The sequence below is a fragment of the Cyanistes caeruleus genome, chromosome 1, assembly GCF_971803275.1.
Source record: "Cyanistes caeruleus chromosome 1, bCyaCae1.hap1.1, whole genome shotgun sequence".
Classification (NCBI taxonomy): Eukaryota; Metazoa; Chordata; class Aves; order Passeriformes; family Paridae; genus Cyanistes; species Cyanistes caeruleus.
In genome coordinates, this window is record NC_141701.1 from 63,496,278 (window position 1) to 63,513,823 (window position 17,546).

The 17,546-nt window shown below is 48.6% G+C and overlaps 1 protein-coding gene and 3 long non-coding RNA genes across 4 annotated transcripts; 2 read left to right on the forward strand and 2 right to left on the reverse strand.

Moving 5' to 3' along the window:
- The first annotated feature begins 2,470 nt into the window (after window positions 1-2,470).
- Window positions 2,471-8,291, forward strand: IRX2 (iroquois homeobox 2). The gene is made up of 5 exons (XM_086895920.1): window positions 2,471-2,806; window positions 4,642-5,047; window positions 5,450-6,193; window positions 6,926-6,993; window positions 7,701-8,291. The coding sequence occupies exons 1-4, from the start codon at window positions 2,564-2,566 to the stop codon at window positions 6,967-6,969; spliced, it is 1,437 nt and encodes a 478-aa protein (XP_086752046.1). The 5' UTR covers window positions 2,471-2,563; the 3' UTR covers window positions 6,970-6,993; window positions 7,701-8,291.
- A 2,175-nt stretch (window positions 8,292-10,466) lies between these two features.
- LOC111925409 (uncharacterized) lies at window positions 10,467-11,108 on the reverse strand. The gene is made up of 2 exons (XR_002862233.2): window positions 10,880-11,108; window positions 10,467-10,769 (listed from the first exon to the last, which is right to left on the reverse strand). It is a non-coding gene; the product is annotated as an uncharacterized LOC111925409 (long non-coding RNA).
- A 617-nt stretch (window positions 11,109-11,725) lies between these two features.
- LOC147655542 (uncharacterized) lies at window positions 11,726-13,666 on the reverse strand. The gene is made up of 2 exons (XR_015288790.1): window positions 12,955-13,666; window positions 11,726-12,835 (listed from the first exon to the last, which is right to left on the reverse strand). It is a non-coding gene; the product is annotated as an uncharacterized LOC147655542 (long non-coding RNA).
- LOC147655543 (uncharacterized) lies at window positions 13,565-14,723 on the forward strand. Its single transcript, XR_015288791.1, has 2 exons — window positions 13,565-13,603; window positions 14,189-14,723. It is a non-coding gene; the product is annotated as an uncharacterized LOC147655543 (long non-coding RNA).
- Window positions 14,724-17,546: the final 2,823 nt, after the last annotated feature.

Below are 17,546 nucleotides of genomic sequence, written 5' to 3' on the forward strand. Positions count from 1 at the left end.
GAAGGAGAGTAAAGGAGAGAAATAAAAACTGAGATAGAAAAAGAAAGCGGAAAGCTCTGATTGCTTCAAACACTTTACACATCCCGAGGTTTGACCGTAGTTCCAGCACGTCATTTTCCCCTCTCTGTGCGCCAAGCTATTGAAACGGCTTCTTCAAGTGTATTTTTTTTTTTCTTTTTTTAATCAGCTGCATGTTTAATTGATTAACAATAGGCTGCTCTGCACACCCGCAATTTCTCAGCTACTGCCATCTCCCCTCCTGCCGGCGGCCAGCCGATTCCCCGGCATCGCCTCCATCCTACATGACTTGAAGCTACTTGAAGAACTCGGCCATAAATGTCAAGCAACTTCATTTGTTTAAGTACGGAATAAGTGCGCACTCATATATGTTGAATATAAACCACAGTTACATTAACTTTATATTTTTATTTTTTTTTTTTCCTGAGCACTGAAACAATATTAACGAGGCCGTTCCGGGCTGGTAACTTGCTGAAGGTTGCAGGTGAAGTTGCTTGTGGGAAGCACGGTGGCTTGCAGTCCTGCAGCCCCGTCCCTACGTGCCGGCCCACCCTGCTGCAGCTCCGCACGGACGGAGTTGCGGGGAGTTGCGGGGCGCAGGTGCGGAGCAGGATGCGCGGAGCGGCCTAGCACACCTCGGCTCCCTGCAGCGGCTTGGTGGGACGGGCAGGGCCCAGCGCCGTGCCCCGGGGCTGTAGGACCGAAGGAGTACCGAGCGAGGGGAGCCCCGGCTCCACCGCGGCTATGGGGACGGCGACAAAGGGGACCGCCGGCACCGCGACCCGTCCCGAGAGGCAAAGGGCAGAGCCTGTGTGCGCACAGCTCGCCGCCGGCTTCTGAAGGGACCTTCTGGACTAACCATTAAAGAAATGTACGTGCGCATAGATGGGTGTATTTGAGCTTGCACTGAGGAGACAAGGGCGGTGTGTCCGCCTCGTCCTCCTGCGCCCGGGCCGGAGCAGCGCTGGCACTGGCTGGAAAGTGTCCAGGGCCGAGGGGAGAGGGCAGAAGAAATTAATTACATAGAGACTATATTCCAGGAGATCCATCTGATCTGCCAATAGGAGGAAGCGATGGGGGGAGAAGGCAGATAGCCCCCCGGAAGGAGTCACCCAGGCCTCTTCCCCACGCACCAGCGAAGGAAGAATAGAACTGAAAAACAAAAAAAGATGGGGGGATTTATAAAAAAGATGGGGTGATTTATTTTTCCTCCATGTGCAAACGCGTTGCATGCCTAGATCTTGACTGTTTGTGGCAACTTATAAAACTGTAAAGTTCACGCTGCCAGGGCCAGTGTGATCCTGGATCTGCTGATTAGAGCAGTTGCTCTTCTCTCTGCCATGTAGGGCAGTACTTTTACCAAGTGCTCGCTCTCCCCTTGCCCGGCCCGGCCCTGCGCGCACACGCGCGCGAACGCGCACATTTCACACGCGTGTGCGCGCCTGCAGCGCTTCGGAGAGTGCGTGAGGGAGGGGATGCAGATCTCTGTTATTCACATTCTTCTCCGTTGCCCCTGTGGATATAGAAAGAGGGATGGAAGGCGTGCAGTGGAGAGAGTGCGGAAGAGTATTCATGGCTCCGCGTGTCCGGAGAGAAGCTGATGAACAGTATCATCGCTCGGCTTCAGCAGCGTGCTCGCAGTCGGAGCGGCTGCCTTGCATTACAAAGCCTGCCTTCCCTGGCTGCCTTTGCTGTCTGCCTTCCCCGGCTGCCTTTGCTGTGTGCCTTCCCTGCCTGCCTGCCGGCCGCGGGAGGAGCCGGAGCCGGGGCCGGGGCCGGAGCGGGAGGGGCGGGCCCGCCGGGCTATGCAGATGAGCGCCCGTGACGGACAGCTCTGTTTTCCAATGTCCCTCAGAAACTCCAGTGCTGCTTCCCTCAACTCTTCACTCCACACTCTATACTTCCCCCAAAATACAGGCTCGCAGGCGCTGGGGGAGCTGGCTGGCTGACTAGGAGAACTCCATATGCAGCAGCCACTTTTCTGATTTCGGGGGCTCGCTTCTCTCTCTCCCCCCCGCCCCTCCCGTCCTCCTCTCTCATTCTGTTTCTTTCCCTTTCTTTTTTATTAACCCTCTGTGCTTCCATCTCCCCCAGATGCCCGTCCCTTCTCGGATAGATTTCTGACCTTTCCTACTAATTTTCCATTTCGGGGGTTCTTATTTTTTTCCCCCCTCCTGTTTGTTTTTTTTATTTTCTGTTTGTTTGGTTTGTTTTGTTTCTTTTTTCCTTAATTCTGATCGTGTGCGCATGGGGGGGAGCCTACAACAATTTTGATTCTCTACATAACTGCACAGAGCCAACCGGGGGGGGGGGGGGGGGGAGGGAGGGAGGGAGGGAGGGAGAGAAAGAGAGAGAGAGAGAGAGAGAGAGAGAGAGTGAGAGAGAAGGAGGGAGGGAGGGAGAAAGAGGGAGGGAGGGCGGGAGGGAGGGAGCGGGAGGGCGGGCGGGAGAGAGGGAGAGCACGAAAGCAGCGCCAGGAGCAGCGGCAGCAGCAGGGCCGGTCACCCTCGCCCCCTCCCTGCTCCTGTGCACGCCAGTGCAAGCCATGTCCTATCCTCAGGGTTACCTCTACCAGCCCCCCGGCTCGCTGGCTCTGTACTCCTGCCCGGCGTACGGGGCGTCGGCGCTGGCGGCCCCCAGGAGCGAGGAGCTGGCCAGGTCTTCGTCGGGATCGGCGTTCAGCCCTTACCCGGGATCGGCAGCTTTCACCGCTCAGGCGGCGGCCACAGGCTTCACCAGCCCGCTCCAGTACTCCACAGACCCCGCCACGGGATTCCCCTCCTACATGGTAACTACCGAAGAGAAACCCTCTCCTTCTTCATTAGCATCCGCATTCTCATCCTCATCATCTTCAGCCTTTCTCCTCACACACTCACCATCAGCCCCCGACACCACGCCGCACAACCGGGAGCCCCGCACCGCCGCCGCCTCGGCGCTGCCGGCGCCGGCCGCGCATCGCTCCGCGCCGCCCGCAGCCCGGCCGGGGACCAGCGGAGCGGAGCGGAGCGGAGGCGAGAGGAGCGGCGGGCCGGGGCCGGGGCCGGGGCCGGGGCCGGGGCCGGGGCCGGGGTCGGGGTCGGGGCTGGAGCGCTGCTTCGCGTCCCAGCCAAGCGCGGTGCCGGCAGGCCTGGGTCCCGGGCTCTCCGCGAGGTTTGAGGAACAGGGAGAGCACTTTGGTTAAGGAAATACGGATGGTCCCAGTCAGTTGGGTTGGATGCTTTCATTTTCCCCCCGTTTCCGCGTGTGTATTTGTCCCCTGCTTTTTTGCTTTTTTTTTTTTTTTTTTTTTTTTTTTTAATATGTATTTTCTTTTCGCTGTGATAGCACAGGGGAGGGCTTCTTTTTTTTTTTTTTTTCCCTAATTTTTTTTCTCTCTCTTTTTCAAGTCGGTGTTTAGAGGCGCTGGGGGTTTTATTCCCGTGTGGTTTATTTACTTTCAGTGTGTTTTGTGCTAATGGTTTAACTGGATTTTGGGAATGAAAAGGAGCATCTGTTTGCGATCGCTTAAGCCCAAGATGGTCGTAGTGGCCGCAGTTTCGGATTTCACTTTCTTCTTATTAGTTTAAGGAGCAGTTGCAACTGCGTGTTGTGTGTGTTCTGTGCATAAAGTATATAAATAAAACCATAAACTATATAAATAAACTGCACGTCTAGATGCTAATATAGTTTTATAAACACGCACACGCAGAAAGAGTGAGACACATATCTAGTCCGTACACACAAAGACCTGTGCCCGGAATTTGAGAGCAGAGCCTCTGTCGATACCCTAGGAGAGAGGATGGCAGCGGGGAAGTTCGCTCTCCCTGCAAAGTGACAGGGAAACTACTTGCTTTCCGTCTGTTCATAATACAGTGCATAAATTGTCGTGCAGCCTTTATTCGAGGTGGTATAAAAGATCTGAGGGTCTCTCTTGTTTTTCCTGTTGAGAAGCAGTAGGCGAGTGGCTGGAAGTTGCAGCGAGGTTGTGAACTGTGCGGGATATTGGGCGATGTTGAGCCTACGACTCCCCGATCTGCGGGGTTCAGAGCCGTGCTGAAAGTTAGCGAGTTTCTTAGCGATATCTTTAACTTTTCTTGCATTATGCAGACTTAAATAAGCGCAATTTAAACGTTAAAGAGCGAATTAAAATGCTAATTACATCGCATTTGAACAATTCGAAACGGTGCATATCTTCTGATTTGCAAATTGGATTTGCAATGCATTAGCGCAGTGAATTGCTAAGTGGCGGCTTTGTTGTATTTTCTATAGCAAAAAAGGAAACATCTTTTGAACCTTTGAGAGAAATGTTGATATCAAGACACTACCTGTAGGGCCTTTAAAATGTCTACGCGGTTCAAAAATTATATTGGGAAATATTCAATTACAAGGAGCTGAAATTAGTCAGAAAGATTAAAACATCGCCGATTTTAAGCGCGTGTGCCCGTGTCTGTGTGCTGGGCGGAGGAAGGAGGGGGGGGAATTGTAACTTAATGGCCTTTGGGTGCTGCTACTCCCCCTCATAGAATATGGATACAAGACACCATCCCGGGGAAATACAAATATAACTGCCGATCTCGCCTTGACAACTCACTAATGGCTATCAGCAATAACAAATTGCCAACCCCACCGTTTTGTTCTGTCCAGGGCTCTCCTTACGACGCCCATACAACGGGGATGACCGGAGCCATCAGCTACCACCCGTACGGCAGCCCTGCCTACCCCTACCAGCTCAACGACCCCGCGTACAGGAAAAACGCCACCCGCGACGCCACGGCCACCCTCAAGGCCTGGCTGCAGGAGCACCGCAAGAACCCCTACCCCACCAAGGGCGAGAAGATCATGCTGGCCATCATCACCAAGATGACCCTCACCCAGGTCTCCACCTGGTTCGCCAACGCCCGCCGGCGGCTCAAGAAGGAGAACAAGATGACCTGGGCCCCGAGGAACAAGAGTGAGGACGAGGACGAAGACGAAGGCGACGGCGCGAGGAGTAAGGAGGAGAGTCCCGAGAAGATGCCCGAGAGCAACGAAACCTCCGCGGAGGACGAAGGTAGGAGCGGGGTGACCGCAGCCCCGGAGGGGTGGCTCCATCCCGCCCCTTCCAGTCCCCCTGGAGCGGGGCAGCTGGGTATGAGCGGGGGCGCCGCGTTTAACAAAGGCGACCCCCAAACCTGTCCCGTCCCGTCGCCTCCGGCCGCTCCGGTGGCCTGTCGCCGGTCAGTGCCCGTGGCCGAGGCGGGCGGGGGGCGGCTGGGGACGCCGTGAAGGGCTGGGCGGGGAGGTGCGGGAGGCAGCCCGTGGGGGATGGATGCTCCCCGGAACGGGAAAAGGCCGGGATGCCTTGAGTCTGCCCGGCCGCAGCGGTGGCGCGGTGGCGGCCGGGCTCGCTTCTCTCCCGCTCTGTTTTGCCGCCCCTCCTGACTGCCTCTCTGTGCCCGGCGGGCCCCCGCAGGGATCGGCTTGCAAGTCGACTCGCTGACGGACCACTCCTGCTCCGCCGAGTCGGACGGCGAGAAGCTGCCCTGCCGAGCGGGAGACCCCCTCTGCGAGTCGGGCTCGGAGTGCAAAGACAAGTACGAGGACATCGAGGAGGAGGAGGAGGACGAGGACGAGGACGAGGAGGAGGACATCGAGGAGGATGACGGCGGCGGCGGGGAGCGCGACCGGCCGGCCAAGCCCGCTACCTCCTCGCCGCTGGCGGCCGTGGAGGCCCCGCTCCTCGGCCACCCGCACGCCGACGCCGCCCGCAGCGCTAGCAAGGCGGCGCTGGGCCCCCGCGCCTCCCCCGGCCCCCCGACGCCGGCCAGCAAGCCCAAGCTCTGGTCTCTGGCCGAAATCGCCACCTCGGACCTCAAGAGTCAGACCCTGGGCCAAGGCTGCCAGCCTGCGCCGCTCTCCTCGGCCACCCCCGCCTCCGCCCCGCACAGCGCTGCCTACTCGCCCTCCTCCCTCCTGGGGAGGCATATTTATTACACCTCACCTTTTTATAGCAATTATACAAACTATGGGAACTTTAACGCTCTGCAGAGCCAGGGAATCCTGAGATACAACTCCGCAGCAGTGGCATCAAACGAGGGACTAAGTCAGACTGTCCTAAATGCCAGCTCTGTCCACAAACAGAGCAGTGACTCTTTGAAAACGATCACTAACCAGCTAGAACAGCATTACAGGCCCTCTAGCTATGACTCTAAGAAAGGTAGGTGACTTGTTTCTTCCGCTTTCTTCCCTTTTCTCCCTCGTCCTCCTTCCCCGACCCGCAGATGTCCCCTGTGGGCTGTTAACACTGAAACCTTGTCTGGAAAAAGCTGAGCTAGCTCGGTGGCACCGCTACCAGAGCGAAAATGGGCACTCATATATCTTGGGGATTAAAACCGGCACGTCGCCGTCGTATCGGTACCTGCCCCTAAGAACCGCGAGGAGAACCGAGAGGAAATGTAAAAGACGACTTTTAGATCAGTCTCACTGCAGATGCAGCTTTGAAAAGTAATTTTTTAAAAAAAGGAAAACTACACACAAAGCTATCCGGAGAGCATCGGTGTCATTGCCTGTAATTTTTTTTTTCCTGACAAACTGGTTTGACTCTCTTTGTCTCCAGTATTCTCACGGGGGTTTTTTTTCAGCTTTGGGTTCAGATAATTGCTGACCTTGGACGTGAAGTTACGTGGAGCGTGACATTTTTTGTAACTGGTTGCTTCTCGGTTTGTTTGGGGTTTGGGTTTTTTTTTTTTTCTAAATAGTTTTGCACTAATATGGTTGTCATCTTGTTCTACAAAAACTACTCGACATACAGGCAAATATAAAATGTTGGCTAGTCTTTTAAAAGACCCAGCTACGAATTCTGCACCAGTGAGGGTTGAGACCTACACAGACTGTATAATCTAGTTAGCTGGCTGTGTCCTGTGACTAACTGACGGTTCTATTTTGACAGATCCCACTGAAGTCTGCACAGTAGGAGTACAACCATACCTATAGAAGTGCAATCACACAGCAATGCAAGTAAGTGAGAACATTTTCTATTACACTGGTCATTTGGCATCAGGTCTGAGACGTGCTGCACAGTTCTAGACTTGCTTAACGTTAATTTCTTCCTTCCTTTCTTGAGTTTGGTCACAAAGTAAAATATTATTTTTTCTGTTGTTTTCGGAAACCTCTTATGACGACTTTTCTTTCTTGGCTTTGTCTTAATTTTCAAGCCAGGTTAGACAGTTCCCTCACTTTGCATACTCTTCGCTTGTGTAAGGCAAAGCCGTAGGGCCTACTTAAAAGTTACGGAAAGAAATCTTTGGGGGGAAAAAAATACCTTTGAAGGTATTATTATTTAAAAACAGAGTGCTTGTGCTCACGTGGCAGTGCTAAAATTGTACATCCTGAGCGGGGCTTCACGCAGTGACTGAGTATTTAAAATGAAAAGGGACAACTGTAAGAAACCGACATGAATCTTAAGCAAGGTATATTACCTGTGACTTGGCTCCTGTCTAGCTAGCAAAGGCACTCTGAATACTTCCACTATTTAGAGCTAAATAAACAACAACAACAAAAAAAATCACCTTGCAGTTATTTTTATCGACTAACTTTTATTTTTGTTAGAAGAAATTAGACGAGTAAGAATTTTGCCTTACTTCCTTTCCCGCCCACCCCGTTTAGTGGTGTTAGAGTTTAATTGAAGGATTTTTGGATGATCTGGTTTTTTCCTTGGTCCACAGGTAGGTGTCACAATTGCTTTGAAAAAGTCAGCAAGCCATCATCTCTCCCCGAGCTAATATATATAACAAATCTCTAAATCCGGATCACATCTGGTGCCACTGTATAAAAGAAGACCACAGAGCACTATTAAATCTTCAGAATCTAATTATTAAACCAGAATTTTGTTGGACATATGTGAGTTTGCTGGTATAGTATAGTTTCCCCAATGTATGTGTGACTTTTGAAAACAGATCTGTTTTTCTCAGGATATCTTGAATTGATCACTTCATTGCCACGGTATCTATTCAATAGGTGTGATAGGATTTATTGTAAAATTTATTTGTAAAAGATGTATACAGTAGAGATAATAAAGACGTGATTGGAGAACTTGAGTCCTTACAAAGTGGAAACAAATTTGATATTTATTTTTGTAACGATATAAAGCTTCTAGTAATTTATGCAAGTTGTATTGCAATGGAATCTGAACTTTTTGTAAATAAATTTTGCCTGGTTTTTATTTGAAACGTTGATGGTTATACAATCTTTGGTTGTTTAACAAGAATTCTTTACTAATTTATATCTCTAATTGTAAATAAAAACAGACTAGTCTGCAACAATGCTGTGTTTTTCGTTCATTCCCCTCAAAATACTAATTTATTAATTAGAAAAGGAGGAAATTTCTAATTTCACTAGTAAAGCTCAGATCAGGAAATGAGTAAGCAATTTAAACATGTTGCAAATATATACTTTGCATAAATTAATTCCTTTTGGCTTGTTCCGTTATACTTAAGCTTTAAATACACTTTTAGGTACAAATACAGATTTGTATATACACGTGAATATGCATAGAAAGGGAGATGGGAATATATGCATGTTTTTTATAAACTATTTATACTGGGTATGAAGTAGCTCTTTATTTGAGTTATTCTTTAAATTCACTATTTCTAGGAGAAAAAAAATATTATCGGCTATGACTTACTTCTAATTACTTCTTTTTGGCTTCTGGCTAAAATATGCCAGGGGAGAAAAAAAAAAAAAAAAGAATTAAAAGTCCAATACCTCTCTGAGGTTTTTTTATGGTTTTCCCTCTTTATATTGGTAAAGTATACCTTTACAGTTACATTGGAAACCTGCTCTGATTAGAATCACAAAATTAGCCAACTCATAATTTCAATTTTTAGTAAAATAATGGGAATCTTCATATAATATAATTTCAGAAAAGAAATGAACAATCATTTATTTTCCCCAAAAGATAAATTGAGTGAATATAACTTACGGTTATAAAACAAGAATAATAGCTTCTTAGATTGCCCTTTAATCAATCATACACTTATTTTTCAAGAGGCTCATCTATTTTATTCCATGATTAATAATGTTCCAGCGTGAGAGCATTATTAGATCCCAGCAGGGGAGATCCTGAATGCTTTTAGCTGCTTTGGAATGGTCAGTTGGGGTTCATTATGGTCTGATATTGAACAATTTATAAAATCTTGTCTAAACATCTGCCAGCTCAGATAGGCTGATGTGTCTGAAGATGGGAAATTGCTGGACCAGTTGATATTGACAAACGGATCTCTCTCCAGTGGCTTTTTGTTCAGTGAAAATTAGTGGCCTCTTGCTCAGGTCTTGTTAGAAAGGGCATTTGAAAGTGATCTTAGATACTTCAGGCATCAGCCTTGGGAAGGTTAACTGGATAAAGAGCTCTGCTAGTCTGGAGTCCGTAAATATGTAGTGATTATATTAAACAGGGGAAAGGAAGCTGTTTTTCTTGAATGTATATACACAATTCCCATGATCCATCTTCCCTTGCACACCCCCCCTCGCCTCTCTTTGTAATTTACCCCTATAAAGACATCTAACTGACTGAGAAAATGCATGTGTTTTTCAGCTGAAAGGGCAGAAATTAATAACGTTATCCTGGAATACTCTGGGATCTGTCTAGCTAAATATAAAGCAGTGAAGATCCTTGCAGCTGGAGGCCTACTCATGCTCCTATGGTGTTTGTGGAATGATGCTTCTTCGCTCCTGTAACATCCTCTTTTTCACTGAGGTAGAATGCAATTGTATCTGCATGCAGTGTGTAGTACAATTAGGCAAACAGCTAAGAAGTAATTAATTCTTTTCCCTCCAGTTTAGCATATGATGCAGATTGCAAATATTTACTATAATCACCCTTGACCGTCTGTACTGTGCAGCCCAGGAAGGCTTTACGGGGGGGATTTTTATGTCAGGAGAGATGCCTGAACTTTTTTCCCCCACTCCTGTTCCTACTCCATGAGCCCCCACCACCCATGTTATACGTCCCAGGTCTCTGTTGGACACAAAGTGTACATTTCAATTGGTAAAAACCAAAAGCTGTGGCAGAGATTAAAAAAGGCTAATGACATTCCTTTGATGTTTATACGCCCAAAGACTTATAAAAGATTTCCATAATTTACCCACCCTTGCTAGTATTTAGACCTGGATTTCTTTCTGGAAAGAAAAGTAGAAAGACTTGGAAAACTCGCTTTCAAGTATTCACTATGTATGTAAAACCCAATGGACTTCTCTCATCCTCTGAGAAATTCACAAACGGTTCATGGATGCAGATGGGCGCCATTGAAATGATTTGGCATATGAATTTATTTTTTTAAACAAGAAACTAATGGGCGAGAACTGCATATTCAACATCATTTGAGATTTAGTAATCAAAATTGAAAGCAGGAGGAAAGTGTAGCCTTGCTAGATTGTTGGCAAAAACAATGTGATTATTTCAGTGTAGCAAAAAAGAGGGATGAACGATAAAATACATCACTCCGTGTATGGTTTATTTCATAACGATGCTAATGAGCCCGCTGGGATTAAAATCTCACACCCCCTTCTATATTTACTCCTTCTTCTCCCCACCCCCCGCTCCTGGTTTCTCTGCTCATTTCGGAGCGGGAAAGGCAAACCCTTCCCTCTTCGGGGCCAGAGGTTTCATTAGAGCTGATTTATTGAAATTCGGGCTTTAATCTCAGGTGGGATCCCGGAGGAATTGGCGCTGTCGTCAAATAGGAAGAGGGTCGCTTTCCACTTTACACTTCCTGGGCTGCTTTTTTCCTCTCTCCCTGCAAATGTCAACATTTGTTCTCAATAAGAGAGTTATTGTTTCAGGAAAGCTGCTCACCAACTGCCTTTAGGAGCAGAAAAAAAAATAAAAAATAAAAGCGTAGCCCACCTTTGTTTGGCTGGAGGCTGAGGAAAGGGATGGGGACGGACGGAGGTAACACGCAGCCCAGGCCAGCAGCGGACAGACAGACAGACAGACATGAGAACTGCTGCTGCGCACCAGCTCTCGGCTGGAGGGAAACGGGCCCGGCTAAGGGAAAAGTTAATGCAAAGCGCAATGGGCATCTGCATTTCTCTCCCCTCTCCACTGACGTACTTGTCCCCGACTTGCTCAGCCCCTGTAACAGAGAGGCAGGCTGCAAGGAAAAAAAAATAAATAACAAAACAAACCACAAACACAACAACAAAAAAGGACTGCCCTCACGGACTTCTGTCCGCGGAGATCAGGTCTTCGGGTTTTGGGGAGGGATGGAAGGGTGATCTTCCAGGTGAAGAAAGAAGATGTAAGGTTAGCTGTCTGATTCAGCCCTACCTGACGGCAGCCACCTCCCTAAGGGGCCATCAATCAGCTGGGGACACGGCCCCGCGGCGAGGAGCGGGAGCGGCCCGGCCCGGCCCGGCCCGGCCCGGAGCGGACACAGCCAGCCCGGCCCGGCCCGGCCCGGCCCGGAGCGGACACAGCCAGCCCGGCCCGGCCCGGCCCGGCCCGGAGCGGACACAGCCAGCCCGGCCCGGCCCGGCCCGGCCCGGAGCGGACACAGCCAGCCCGGCCCGGCCCGGCCCGGCCCGGCCCGGAGCGGACACAGCCAGCCCGGCCCGGCCCGGCCCGGCCCGCTCCGCTCCGCGCTGGCCTCGCCGTGTCCATCCTCACGGGAAAAAATACGCAACCCTGTCACCACTGAAAGTTTCTGGCCCCGTCACATGTTACATCTCACTTGAAGGCGGTTCAGTGCTCGTCTGAGAGACCCGGCAGTAATCAATACCGGGAGGGTTTTATTGCTTATTAACTTTTGAAACAAACCACCCCTCCCTCCAACCTCACCTCGCCCCCACAAAAAAAAAAAACAAAACCAAAAACCAACAAAACAACAAACAAAAAACACGACCGGTCAAAAACAAACAACCCTCCCAAAAGAAAACCCAACAAAAGCCATCGCACCAAAATAAACCCCAGACAGAATTTATATATAAGTCGATCTATTCTTTGCCTTCTTCATTCAGACATATCTCGGGTACTTAGGCAACCTTCCCACGATCCAGGTAGTCGAAAAGAGCTTTTCCATTGTAGGAACTGAATAATGATGGTAAAAAAATACTGTTATTAGAGTAATACTCCACATTAAGTAATGTGATGTGCATCCCTTTGTTTTTAATCCAGTAACTAATAACTTAGGTATGTTACCAGCTTCTAAAGGAATAAAAGCGAGGGGGGGGAAATAAAAGTTAAAAACAAAGGGATCCATAGCGCATAGTCAAAGCACCCATGCATCTAATCCCTGATTATTATTCGGCGTCTCTGAAGCAGAGTGTTTATTGAAAGTACAGAGGGAAAGCGCGGTCCGGGACACGCCGGCACACAGGTAGCTGGGAGCTGCAGGCAGGCGGGCTCTGGGGGAGTGCTTTACCTATGAGCGCCCTGCCCCAGGTGACAGCCCCGCTCCCCCAGCCTGGACCCGTGCCCCCCTCCCTAGCCGTGACTCATGGAATAATGTCACCATTTCACATCCAATCCCCACCGAGACGGCTGCATTTTCCTAGAGCAGAGTAAGGGACAGAGGGACGTGGCCACTCGGCCCCGGGGGTGGTCACCGTGAACCTGGATCCTTTCGGGATTTAGGGATTGAGGGTGGGAGGTGCCACCCCTGCCCTGCTGGTCTCGGAAAGGCAGGAAAGCACACAGGCAGAAAAAGTCACTTTTCCACTCCGTCTTGTGTCCTCCGTGACGGGGGATTTCAAAATACTCCCGAATATTTGTGCAGGAGACAAAAATAAAAAAAATAAATCTTATTGCTCCTTGTTCGGCGGCTGTGTGGATATTGTTGCTGCTCGGGCTCTTAAAGAATGCCTAGGAAGTAAAATAAAAATAAGTATGTGCATTTTTATAGGGAGATAAATTGACAATTTATTGTGTATAACTTCTGATCAATTATTAAACGTTAGTGTCAACAACAGGGTTATAATTACCTTCAGTTATTTAAAGGGATATTTATTTTTTCTTCTCTCTGATCTGGTAATTAGTTAATGCTCTGGAGTAATGAATTCAAAGCTGATTTGATAATGATTGAGACAGGTTTTTTCCCCCCTCTCTTTTGGCAGCCCCCCCTCCCGGGGAGGGGGAGGGGAGGAGGTGTCTACCCCCGTTTGCAAAGAGTCCATGTAAAGGCAAATCACCGCGCGTTTCACTTTTCAGACCATAAATAACGATTCGGGGAGTAAAAAGGCGAAATGACAAACAAATAGAGCGCAGCTGGGATGAATAAGGCCGATCAAAGTTAGCGGGGGCCGACGCTTCCCGCAGCCGCCGCAGGTCTGAGTCCCATAAAGGTGCCAGCAACTCTTACCTCTCTCCCCGAGATCAAGGGAGAGGGCGAGCAGGACATTTTAACCCTCTGACATCTTCCCTCGAGCGGAGGAGGGGAAAGGGAAGAAGGAGACCGCGTATTTCTTGTTTGGGGGAATGAATGCCTTCACCATTGCTCTAGGGAAGGGGTTTCACCTGGAGCCCGCGAAGCTCCCGCCCAGCCCGCGGAGGATGCACAGGGGACAGAGGGGAGAGGCGCAGAGCAGAGCGGGGCTGGCTCGGCTCCCCGGAGCGGCAGAGGCGCAGCCCGGTGTGTGTGAATGATTCCCCAACCTGGCTCAGCCCTCAGGATGGGAGACCAAAAAAAAAATAATTTTTTTTTCCCTCCTTGCGGGAGCTCGGCAGAGCTTCATCGTGAAGGAAAGCAGCAAAAGAGCAGCCCGCAGGAACCGTGGCTGCTGCCTTGTTCCCGTGGCTTGGGGCGTGGGTAACCCGCTCCCCCCGGGCCTGGGACTCGGCAGCCCGGGGGAGGTAACTACGGAAAGCTCCCCTTCCCCCCGCCCCAGGGGCGTGTGGCGCTCAGCCGAGGTAGAAGCTCCATTGTTGCCTCCCTCCCCTCTTCCCTAGACCTCTACTTAATTTAGCGTCAGGCGAGGTCTCGGAGCCAAAAGGGATGATTTTTTTGTTGTTGTTGGTTTTTTTTGGTTTTTTTTTTTTTTCTTTTCTTAACGCGATGGGGCTCTTTTTACGGCAGCTCTGAGTGAGATGGAATAAGTGCATATGATATTATATGTAACAGTTATACGTTTATATATAAAAATGTTTCCCCAATGCAACAAAACTGCACTGGGAATTGCAGTGCAAAATGCAAGTTTTAAAATTAATTCATCCTGACAGGTCTGACATCGCCCGGCTCCCTTTTTCCTGCAACTACGTCCGCAAATGAATGCCGCCTCCAGAGTGTATGTTTTAATTTGTCACATCAAGGCAATAAAAGGGAGCGATATATACTTAAGCCAGTTAACATTGTAATAACAGGTTTAAAGGAGCAATTAAATGGTAGTGAGTCGCATGTCTGACTTTCTATAGGCATTACCACATCAATGGTACCTTTTAGGCTGACTATAACTTAGCATGATTGTCTCAATTAGTTTAGCTACATGATAGTTATTGTGAACTCTTTGTGAGTAATCAATGTTACGCAAGCTTATGGGAAGGAGGCTTTAATAGGGGTGAGCAGCAGCTAAATCACACGAACCTCCTATTTTATGGAAACACCTTTCTCTCTCTGTGTCTGTTTCTAGCTCTCTCTCCCTCTCCTCTTTATTTCTTTCCTCCAAGCCCCAAGAAAGAAAGGGTAATTTATAGACTTATAAATCTGTTTCCGAGGTCGGTGTAGCTGAACGTAGATTTACAGGCAAAAAGCAGCTTCTGCCGCGGTTGATCAACGAAAGAGCCCAGCGCGGATGGCGAGGCACCCCCGCTCCGCCTCTCCTCGGCTTTAGCGGTGCATGTCGTGGCTGTTCACTGTCACGATTAAGCCCCGAGCCACAAATAACCTTGAGGGATGCTCACGTATGAGATGATACGTGTGTGCAGAAGTCCTAGGGGCGCCTGAGCTTCCCCTTGCTGCCACGGGAGCGGGTCCGAGGGAGCGCTGCGGGGACAGACACGCGTGTGCGTGCGGAACAGGAGCGGCTGCTCGCCTGTGTGGGTGTTAAGGCGAGGGGCGGAGGGAGGAAGGACTGCAAAGCTGGCTTAGAAATACGATTTAATGCACAGAGAAGGGTCCTGCCGGAGCCACGGGCCGCTTGGTAACTTCTTAATTCTCCACTTACGGATTCTCTTGCTAAATACTGAGCTGCGGGTGGCTAACGCAAAATACAGAGGGCTGGAAATTGAGTGGGAGATGCTTGAATTGCTTCAAAACACTAACAAGTATGTACTGTTTTCTGTCACGGGGAAAAAAAAAAAAAAAAAAAGAGCGAGGGACTTTGTGCAGTTGAAATTTAAGATAAACAAAATGCAGGGATATTTCTGCTGGTGAAGTTATTCTCATTAGTCCTAACAATGACTCGCTATTAGACAAGGCTGGAGTCAGCCTCAGTCGCAAGATTTCAGATCTGCAAGCTTTTTTCCTTTTTTTTTTTTTTTTTACATGCACATTACATTTCTGTCATGCTTTGCACAAGAACACGATATCCCCAAAGAACCCAAAGAAGAAAAAAAATACTCTGACAGCAACCATTAGTTAAGAGTGCAATGAATAAACCCCTTGCACAAGAGTATCAGGACTAATTAAGATTCTGTTTAGCAGCCCTGGATGGAATGTTAATGTAGCTTTGACTAACTGGGAATAAGCAGGGGGAAAAACTGCATTTTAAGAGGAATGCTGGGGTGATAACATCTCTCACTTCTTCTGTCCAAGGTCTGCCCAAGCCTGTTACAAAGTCATTATCTCAAATTACTCCTGTACTTCATTTTTAGAGGGTTTGGGCAAGATCCCCTGGCATTGAAGCGCTGCCTAGAGCCTCACAAAGCCAATACTCTCTAAGGGGATAAAGGCTGAATCAACCCACTATCTCTACCTTCGAGAGTTTGCTGGTACCAGTTTCTTGGACAAATACAGCCAGGATTCTGGAGGCAGATTAGGATCTATTGCTGGCGTCTCCTCACAAATCCCTAAAGGGTTTTTGACCCTTTGAAGTTTCGTCTATTTTGCTTACACAGAAGTTTACATGATTAAGTCAGGATTTTACAAGGCTCAACAAGGCAAATTTAGTCACCTCGGAACACTCAACACCAAAAAAAAAGTAAAATATCCTGTTGTCCTGCTACTCGTTTAGTTCCAGAAATACTAGCATACTGTCATATTTAGAGTGATTAATAAAATAGAAAAATATCTGCAAGACTGCTTCAGCAGGGAAGAGTAAAAATTCCTCCTCCCCCATATTATTATTAAATTATTCCTTTCAGACTTGGATATAGCGTTCCCCCTTCCCAATGATCTTTTTTAATGCAGCTATGTTTATCAGAGAGTGGATAAAACTTCCTGAAGTTTTTTCCAGGCTTTTTTGAACATTTCCAGCTTGCCTTTGCTTCCCCTTATCCAGACAGTTACATTTCTTCGTCGTCGAGCAACAAGCCCCCCTAATCCTCCCCTCTGAAGTAAACTTTTGCAAATGCTTTCCTTGTTAAAAACAGCCTCGCATAATGCAAATCTTTTTTTCCTGGAATGAGAGGGCTGGGAACTGACAGCGTAAACAGGAGAGGAGGAGGAGCAGAGCTCCTTCTCAGGGAATAGTTACCTATTTAAAGAAGTTTCCTGCAGTCAGAGAGTGAGCGCTGTAGCCAGGGACTGCGGTTGCAGCTGGCCCACCCTACTTCTGTGGAACACAAGCAGACTCTTTCTCTTTTTCACTTTCAGTCTTCCTCTCCCTCCCTTTCTCACCAGAGGGAAGATCACTCTGCTAAGGAATTACTCCTGCAGTTATTATCAATGAAGGAAGGAATTATCTGTTCAATTCCTCCTGCCTCTGAAATAACAGTAATAGTAATAGCAGTAATAATATTATTATTATAATCAAAATACCTGGCAGGCTGGATCAGTGAGTATCAGGGACAAGCAAAGACAATCAGGCGAGCTGCAGATTTCTCTTCCTCAATTGATTTATAATTGATGAATGGATTTTCTTGTGCAGCTGCAGTGTGGTTAAAATCTATTGAAGAAGTAGGTGTTCTGGAAGGTGTTATTTTGTACGGGAGACAGTTAGGAGTAACTGGGTGCGTTTATCAGCAGGAGATCTGAGCAAGCAACACGATTACATTGCTGTTAGTGGCTAGGATTCAACTTTCCATAGGCCTCCAGCACCTGCAGTCTTGTAGGTGACTCACATGGAGATGGTTCCTGCTGGCTGCCGGCCGCACGCTGCATCTGGGCATTGATCTGGCACAGAGCTACCCACTGATTTTGGCCAGGAATGCTTTGCCCTCCTCCTGACAAGCCGTTCACTGGTGCCGTGCTGGCGGAAATCGGTCAGGCCTGGTTTTGCAAGAAAAGGGGGAACAATGTCTTGCAGCATTTCTCTCACACATTTAAAGGAAGTGGAAGGGATTTTCATACCTCTTAACATGAGCCGTTTCCCTACTTCGGGTATGACTTTTCCCCCTGCCTGTAGGGATGTACCTAGCAGTAAATGCATTTGCAATGTGTCTTAAGGAAACAGAACTTTAATGTGGGTATCAAGAGATATGC